At 41.3% G+C, this 9624-nt stretch overlaps 1 protein-coding gene across 1 annotated transcript in view; it reads right to left on the reverse strand.

Annotated features, from left to right (window-relative positions):
* SYNGR3 (synaptogyrin 3) overlaps positions 1-9624 on the reverse strand; it is a 43529-nt gene extending 33905 nt beyond the window's left edge. Inside the window, exon 1 of the mRNA XM_072417535.1 lies at positions 9343-9624. Coding sequence (XP_072273636.1) covers positions 9343-9441 — 99 coding nt within the window. The 5' untranslated portion in view covers positions 9442-9624. The remainder of the gene's footprint in view (positions 1-9342) is intronic.

The following is a 9624-nucleotide window of genomic DNA, read 5'->3' on the forward strand; positions in this document are numbered from 1 at the left end:
ATATACAGCAAATGACATGCTCAGTGTGCTTTTTCCTTTGATAAAGCTCCATTCAACTTCTAAAAATAGCTGATTTCATTAAAATATTATCCACCCTGATACAGGAGATCCATGCAATGAATGCTATGAAAAAAATCAGGGCTCTTTCTCTATCAGGAAATCAAGCAGCTGTCCTGTTTTCCTTTTGTAGGATTTAATCATTGCATCCATCCATCTCTCCGGCTGTGGCATCCCCAATGCCGGCATTCCTCCACCAATCACAGCGTGGCTCCATTGACACTGCTGATGTCACAATGCAATTGGTGATGCTGTTTCCAGGAAGAGTGAGGTCTATTGTCTGATAGGAGAGCCCTGCCCCTCCACTATATCAATATACCCTTAGAAATGACACGGGAGAGTGAACGAAATTCCATTGTTCCAAGCTCTAGGCTCCCTCTTCCTTCAATAACTAAAATTCAACGATTGAGCAAATGACAGCAATAAAGCACAAGGATGATACATGCAAAAACATAATAATAATTTAGACACTTTTTTTAATAATATAATGTTGCAGCCAGATGGCCATGGTTATTATGCTTTTAATGACATTGAAACGACCTTGTAGTGCAGCTACGCCTTTCAGTACGGTAATTGTGGGTTCAATTCCCACTTGGGTAATAGGATAATTCCATTCATTGGAAGCACAGAGGTTGCCCCCTGCAAGCTGTTCTTAGGCTTCCCTACCGATAAACGTTTCCTCTCACAGATGCGATCTGTCTTTTATGAGTGACAGGATACTGGCTGAGCGGCAGATCGCAGTTTGCACCTTGACCTTCATTATTCATTCAAATGTGCAGGGATGGTTTAGGATAGAATGGGGTCCTGGAAAAATATGAAGTGTTCCGGCTTCCTGTATCCTCTGCCATTCTGTTTTTTGGGGCTCTGGTGAAGGTAGGGACAGTTACCTCACCCCCCCAAAAACTGCCCAGTTTAGAAAAACTAATATGAAATGAGGGCCCAAAATGCACAGCATCCATGTCCCTTCACCCCCTGCCATTATGTGTTTTGGTGTCTCGGAGAAGGTAGAGACAATTTCCTAATTTGCCCTTCTCCCCAGACTTGACCCTGTGTATCACATTTATGTAAAACACCTTCATCTATTGGAATTTAAGTCCTGCTGCATTTTTTGGAAGGTGCATTCAGGATGTCCATTGAGGTAACATTGCTAATGAATGCACAGTGCACTCTCCTACGTGGCTTGGTGATGGTAGGGACTGGTGTGTACCACAGCCAGACTACTTTCTATTAAACAGGGACAACAAAAAAAAATAAATAAATTGGTTAATTGAGAAATTTAGACCCCATTCCCCAGTTGTAGCTAGATTACCACCCTTATAGATACCTATTAGCCTCATGCTGCTGGCTCTACCAAGTTGTGTTGGCCCCAGAACTATACAGGCGTCATCAAATAGGAGGATCTCCCACAGTTCCTGGAACCCCTAGAAATCTCCGGAGAAACCCTGGTTGGCTGATACAGAGTGACAGTTTCTGCCTTGCAAGGGCATCAATGGGTAGAAATGATATGGACAAGCGGAGACGCCACAGTTTCATGTACAAACATTAACCTTTGAGATGATTATTAAACACTCTAATCCAGCATGGTGGCTCAGTGGTTAGCACTCTGGCCTTTACAGTGATAGGTCCCAGGTTGGAATCTCAGCCAGGACACTATCTGCATGGAGTTTGCTGTGTCTGTGTTTGCTTGGGTTTCCTTCCACATTCCAAAAACATGCGGTTAGGTTTATTGCCTTCCCCTCCCAAAAAAATTGACCTTAGACAGTATTAAAGACATATGACTACAGTAGGGACTTTGTACAGCTCTGTGTAATAACACGTGTAGATATGGAGTCCTGTATTCTAGTTGTGGAAATCCTGGTACCTCCCCTGCTTAAGATTACTTGTTGCCATTACCTGGTATTTTAAGAACACCATTGGCAGTACCAGCAAAAGAAATGTGTGTAGGTGCTGACAAAGAGCAAGATTCAAGAAGGAGTGATAAGAGGGAAGAACTAGTTGCTGTGCTTTTTGCTCCTTCACAGTCATGTAGTTGGGGGGCGGGGAAGAGACCAAACAGTATCACTTAACCACAGTAAAATACAGACTGGTCGCCAGGCTGGTGGTGCTGTTTGGCAGGGCTGTGTAAATCTCCAGACTAGCTGAACAGAAACACATTTTTAAAATGTGTATTTATCTGTCCAACATTAAAGGATTTGTACACAGACACCTGATCTTTCACTCTCAGGATCAGGTCTCATTCACCTCTTTGCTTTGTGATAAAGTGCTCACAGTGAACCACAGCGTGCATTTCAGGTATCGGTGAGATGTTGTGCCGGTAATTGTTCTTGTAGCACCCCCAATGCGCCCTTAAGGTGGCATCAAGCTGAGATCTCAGCACCACAGATGTTAAATGGGATCTCCGCATCACCATCAAGGGCAGCAAACTCAGCAGGAGGAGCAAGACACAAGGCTTGGTGAGGAAATTACTATTTAATTTCTATATATAAAAAAAAATAAAAAAATAAATAATATTCCAGCATGTGTTTCCTGTACTAGTTCCAGCTAACAGTGAGAACATTGATGAATCTCATTAATAATATGCTGGGAAAACACCGATAACAAGACACACCATATAACACACTCCCAACCTAATCTCATCTGATCACATTTTTGCTTGTTTGCCAAACTTGAATTAAATATTCATCCTGAGAAATGCTGAGATGTGCCAGCCGTTGCTGGGGTTTGTGTAGATATGACTTGGCTGCAAGATAGCCAGCAAAACTAAAAAATAAAAGTATATAATAATATATTAACATTTTTCCTTTGAATGGTAACTGTTTAAGTCCTGTACTTTAGATTAACTGGTACCACCCCTGCTTAAAACTACTTGCTGTCTTTACTGCTGCTTTATAATGCGACAACAGGCAGTCATGTGACAGAATCCCTACCTTATTCGGTCAGATGATCTCAGCTGAAGGGGAGAAATCGACCAATACTAACTCTGTTCCTGCTGTCAGAATTATCACATGACCAATGCTTAGTCATTGGGTGTCAATACCATGGTACAATGGTGGGTTCACAGGGGTGCAAAAGTATTTTTTAGGTCCAGGTATATCTTATCACTTTCAGGGTGTGGCATATATACTTATGTATTTTATCTATTCATTTAACTGTCATATATTAAAAAAAACTTATGCAGTTATGAGTTAATTAAAACTTATTTTTGAACACAAGCAGTATAAATAACTGCAGTTGAGTTTAAAACTTTTACATTGCTAGCCATTAGGAAGAATGTCACCCTTACAGATAGCCAAAAAGATCATTGGTGTTACCTAAACTGATCTGAAATGTGCAAATTTCTTGTTGCTCACGGACATGGCTTTAGAAGAACATGAGGATAAAGTAAAGAATAGTATTGACAATCTGCTTGCAAGTAAATACCATTTGTATTGAAATATGTACATGGAAAGCCAACGCGCTTCAGGGGAAGAAACTCCACTTCTTCAGGGCTAATCAAGAAAGGGGATTAGGACTGGATTGAAGGATCGAGTGGATACATAATTGTTGAGGGAGATCATCTGCCTTCTAGTCCGGTTTCTTAAGTGAAATTGTTCAGCCTTAATTCCCACCTCTGTTTCTGTCCACCTGAGAGTGTTGGGTGTTCCCACCCACCTATCTCCTCCAATTAAATTCTCTATAATATAAAGTTACCATTGCACGATGGAAATCAGGAGCAGATCTAAGATCGTTAGGGTTTAGTACACAGGAGCAGATCTAAGATCGTTAGGGTGTAGTACACAGGAGCAGATCCAATGCCGATTTTGTTTTTCAGTGACCAATCCATTCGGTCTGAAGTCCCGAAACAATTCAAACATTTGTATGACATTATCCACTTCGGATTGTTTTGCATGAAAAATGATCAGGAATATGATTGGATTTAATCATTCTCACACAGGACATGACTTTGGTCTTTACAAATGTATCCAATCAGCAAAAAAAATAATTCATATAGGATTGGTCAGTTGCTGATCGAAAATTGGTACAAATCGTCCTGTGTATACTAGGGATAACTCTACAGCATTAGCCCAAAACCTAAATAAATGTTTCGATTGGAATTACTCTTCTATTGTCCTTTAGAACAGATTTAAAGGGCTAATTTAGGGAAAGAAAAGAAAGGTCAGGGTTGTTCATAGCAACTGTTTACCTTGCCAGCTGCAGTCCCCAGTGACTGCTGTAAACTTGTTACCATGGGCACCGCACACCCTTTTCACCGCCTTTATATGGAGACACGCAGCTTTGCACATGATGAACAGCTGATAAACATCGCAAGAAGGGAAAAGGCAATTTGCTTGCGTTATTGATCTAAAATGAGCAGCCACAGCATGTGAAATGCCCGTTCACCACCCATGGCACAAGATCCAGGTGCCCTAAATAAAGCCAGCCTGGAGACACAACAGCTAGTCATTATTACAAGGGGATTTCCAGCAGTTCTGCAATCTAAAATAAACAGCAGACGTTAATATTTTTGCTTTTCCTGTGTACGTTAGCCTTATCAAGCCTTTGTCTATCCATCTCTGTTAACAGAAAATCTCTGAGATGCCATATACAATTTATGGGATTATTCATAAAGGTCTGCACAGCGGATTGATGACATGTGCACTGCAGAAGCCCATAGGCAACGGTTAGATTCAAGTCAACGGGCTCAAAGATAGATTCGGATGTGTTACAACACTTTAGACCTGAATTACCGAAGCTATCCAAAATAGACCATCATGGGTAGACTTGGGTGATCACAAATCTTGGATGGATCTTGTCCAGGACTGAAAACTTCGGCAAATAATAGCACATGATTTTAGGAAATCCATTATAGGTTTGCTCGATCACCCAGGATCACCTATGATATTGTATGGTCCCTATTCCTGGAAATCTTTATTAGGTTAGACCCTTTGCATGGTGCCTTCAAAAGCCTTCTAATGGTAGTTCATAACAATAGATCCAAAGCTGACACCCATATCCAGGCAAACACCTCATCCCTTATTATTATTATTAATATTATTATTATTATTATTATTAATAATAATAAATAGGATTTATATAGCGCCAACATATTACCCAGCGCTGTACATTAAATAGGGGTTTCATATGACAAACAAATACAGACAGTGACACTGGAGGAGAGGACCCTGCCCCGAAGAGCTTACAAACATGTTTAGGAAGAAAAAAGTTTGTAGGCTAGTTTTTACTCCTCTGAATCTACCATCACATGACCCTTTGTGTAGGTTCTTCCGGTAGTAAAGAGGGTGATCCACAACTGAAGTTCCTTGTTGTTTCCCTTAATGTCTATAGCTGAGGTACAGGTTCACTTTAGACCCGCCACCTTCCATGCTTTATTATCGGACAAAAAAGCCACCCATTGTTGTGATGGACAAAAAGTGAGGATGGCAGGTGAGGCTGGGCCTAAAGCCCAAACTCAACATTTGGTTCTCCAAGGGCACTATGCAAGGTGTTTATATGGACATGTCTGCCTTCCATATCTCCCAATGTTTTAGTAGCTTTAGAACCAACACTTTAGGAAAAAAAAATGTAATTCTCACATCTTGTTCTGGAAGCATAAATTAAAGCAGTTGTTGTGTGGTTAGCAAGAACAGTTCATATTTCATGCCGTTGACTATCATTGAAAGCCAGCCCTTCCATGCACAAAACCAATGCTTCTCAGCCAGGGTTCCCCGAGACGTTGCTGGGAGTTTCTTGAGCAATGAGCAATTTGTACCTCGCAGGTCAGTTACCACTGACACTGAGTTAGGTAAGGTATTTGTAAGTGTGACATTCTTCCCACTGGCCCTTATATGTAGAAGACATTTATTCTATTTAACACCAGAATGTACCATGAATTGAGCATATCATAAATATTGAAAGGGGTTCCCCGATACCTTAAACTTGAAAAGTTCCCCCATGATAAAAATATTGGGAAAGGCTGATCTAAAAATTAGTGACCTCACTTTAAGGAGGACTGGTTACCCCATGGGATCAAGCAACTGCTACCGGTATTGTATGGTTGCTCGTCTGAACCTTAAATACGCTTGGCTGCACTAGTTGTTTCCCTAGGGAGATCTTGGACTTCTTTCTAAAATTTACATTTAAAAAAAAAAGGAAAAACTGGTTGAGCCTTCAGTATGTCTGTCCCTATAGTGCTTTTATCTTACGCATTAATGAATAACAGCACCGTGGGAAAGGTATGAATAAATGTTGCCAGGTGTTTTCTGAAATTACAAGGTCACATTGAAAATGAAAGTAGAGTTACAGAGATACTGTTGGGTTATCGGATAGAAAGGCCAAACCCAAAGCAAACATCGAAGATGGAAAAATCCAAACTTTAAACTTGTGTCTAGACCGGCCATTCTCAACCAGGGTTCCGTGAAACCCTAGGGATACTGCAGAAAATGCTAGGGGATCCTTGAGTTGTGGATGATTGACTTCTTTTTTCTGGTGCCTATATATTTTCAGGTCCTATACCACTTTTCAGAGCCAGAAGCATGACACCAAACATCATTTCATCTTTTTTCAGTGGCATTTGGACTACTACTGTAAGGGAAACATTCTTCCAGCTGATCACCAACGTAGGGGGCATTTTCCAAATAATCTTGTTTTAACACAGGTTTTTTAGAAAATAATTGAAAAGGGTTCCTCTGCGGTAGAAGGTTTGAGAAAGGCTGGTCTGGACCATCAATTATAAAGTGATATATATTTTGAACAGGCAGATTAAGCACATTAAAATAAGCCCTTATTCACCTCTATGGTGGCCTGGTGAAATTCCTCTTTAAAGTTGACATGAGAGGCACTGAAATCACATCACCTTTTTGCTGTACCTTCCACTAGGAGCAAAAGTTTGGCATGTAAACACACACAAGATGTTTCCAAGCTGCTTGAAACCGACTGAAATGCATAATTGTATTGATCTTTGAGGACTCCACAGTGCAAGCAGCTAGAGAGATGAGATGGGGGATGGTTGAACATCCAAAGGCTCTAAGACTGCTGCTTTGGGGTCACCATCTTGGATGTGAAGTCAGCAGATCCAGCAGACTCAGAGTCATCACTCAAGAGTATTTCTGTAGTATTCCCCTTTCGCTCCCCTATTGGCAGCCAGGTAAAAGTTATGTGGTGGGAAGTGAGGGGTAATGGAGAAGCTACCAGTACAGACAGCAATTAGGAACTCCCTAGGAAGAGAGGGCCATGATATGCTGGAAGAAAGTGGCAGAAAGTGGTCAATTATTTTTAGCGAGTTTAAGTGGGTAAATGTTGGGGTTATGGGCTGGGTTAATGTTAGGATTGATGATGAGCAAAGTAGCCAAAATTCTTTTAATTTGACAAAATTGCATGGGAGTCTATAAAGAAATTCTAACGTATGTTTAATTTTTTTTTTATTATTCCTAGAATTGGTCTTAATTATTAAAGAGAACAATATGACAATCGGGGCCCCATATTTAATGCATGGCCTTGCTTCATGCAGTAGAATGACACAATAGAATTACCCATTTTGCAGGAGAATTTTATAGAATACTTGTGTTGGCAGGGCACCTATATTTGGGGCAAGTTTTCGAGGTCAACCAGTGTAATTATACAGGAGAAATACTCCTTTTAGCAGGGCAATTTTGTAGAACCAACAGTGGCAGGCAGGCAGGGGTGCCATTAACAATTTTTGAGCCCCGCACTAGGTAAAGTTCGTGGGCCCCCTGCCACCATATTTTGAAGCTCCAGCTTTGCAAAACTCCAAGTTCTGTAGATCAGAACCCAGTACAGAGGTACCCCTTGTCACCCCCTTTCCCCAATGATGGCCTCATTGGCAGGGCCCAATATATAGTGCAAGGCCCTGGTTCATCCAGTAGAAGAAAACATGATTAATGGTGGTAATAAGCTTTGACAGGGCCCCCTGCTAATCACCTCCCCACATTATCCACCAGAATAGGATAAAATAAAATCTAATTGTGATACAGGATGAAATAGTATTAGAGTAAAAAAGGTAGTGAAGATTGTAGGGAGTGTTAGTGTTATAGGGATTGTGTTAGGGTAAATGGTGGGTTAGTGTTAGGGATTTTGGGGGGTTGTTAGTATTATATTTTCAGAAAGGAATTATTCTGAAGAGGCCATTGATTTAAAGTAACCAATCTCCCAGCACCAAAAACTCAAGTATTAATCCAAATCACAGCCTAGCAGACAGCTTGGTAAACCCCACCATGGCCATCCATGACCCAACCAGAACCATTATGGAAGAACAGACGATTATTTTTCAGTTTGAGGGGAACTATTGCTAATACAGAGAAGGCCAAACGCTGGCAAAATTACCTATTGGGCACAAACACACACATACCCCTAAAGTAAAGACAGCCTGGATGGATTATTCCTTCTCAATCACTACAAGGCAACAAGACTCAAGGTAGCCATTTTGTAAAGTGCACGAGCCACAATATGACTTATGCCACACCAGTCACTCATTCCCTAAACTGATAGCCCATACCCCTTAAAAATAATCAACCCACCAAAACAAAATGTACTATAGAGGATGACAGGTCCCCTTTAAAGCCCTTCTGCAGAAGGAGGGAGGGATTTAGTTCCCCCTGAACTCTTTTATCAATATTGTTCTGCTTAATAATACATTGAGACTACAAAGCTTTGACATGATTACAAGGCTGTGCAGCCACAGGAGAGTGTGTGTGTGCATGCATGGTAATTATAACACGTAGCACTATGCGTGTGTTCTGTCACAATACACTGTACAACCTTTGCATACAGAAGCCGTCTCCTCCCTTATGGTTGAGGTCCCATCTCTTGCAAAATGAGCCAATGAAAGAAGACAGCGGAACATAATCATGTCTGATCCATACCATCCTTCTCAATGTCTTATTTATTCATTTATAATTATAATATAAACAGCAAAAAAATCATCCAAGCGTTCGTTACATGGCCAACGTACGTATGTAAAGCTAGGACATTGGAGCCCATGTCGCCGACCCAAGCTGTATGGGCACATCTCAATGGATCATGGACCAAGCCAACAAAGCTCTATCAAATTTATAAAATAGATGGATAATGGATTATAACATTGCCATATCCGAGATACCAAGCCCACCGTGATGGTCTACCGGCATCCAAACCTTGGCCACATCCAGTTGACCACATGAGATCCATGACCATTCCTCAATTGATTCTCAGTTGGTTATAATGTATCTTTATGGTTACAGCCTAGGCAAATCTAATCAGTGAACCCCATTTTACCCTTTGATGGATGGTCAACCCAAGAGCATCACTTACCCAAGATAATATCCTCACAATGGTCTGGGGTCGTTTGAGGAATTCTACAGGCTCAAAGCCCCCGCCTGCCCTTCCAGCTCCAAAAGAGGCTCCTTCCATGTCTGCAATGTCAGAGTTCTTCTGACCCCTCTGTGTGTCAATGTCTGTCTTCTCCTTTTTTGCTTTTGGCAAAGCTTCTGTCCTTCCTCTATTCCTCTGTCCTTCTGCACCTCCTCCTGCTGCTGTCAGTCTGTGCACTCAGTCTCTGTCTATGGTGCTGAGTGTATGAGCATTACAGCCTCA

The sequence above is a fragment of the Pyxicephalus adspersus genome, chromosome 7 (genome assembly GCF_032062135.1).
Source record: "Pyxicephalus adspersus chromosome 7, UCB_Pads_2.0, whole genome shotgun sequence".
Taxonomy (NCBI): Eukaryota; Metazoa; Chordata; class Amphibia; order Anura; family Pyxicephalidae; genus Pyxicephalus; species Pyxicephalus adspersus.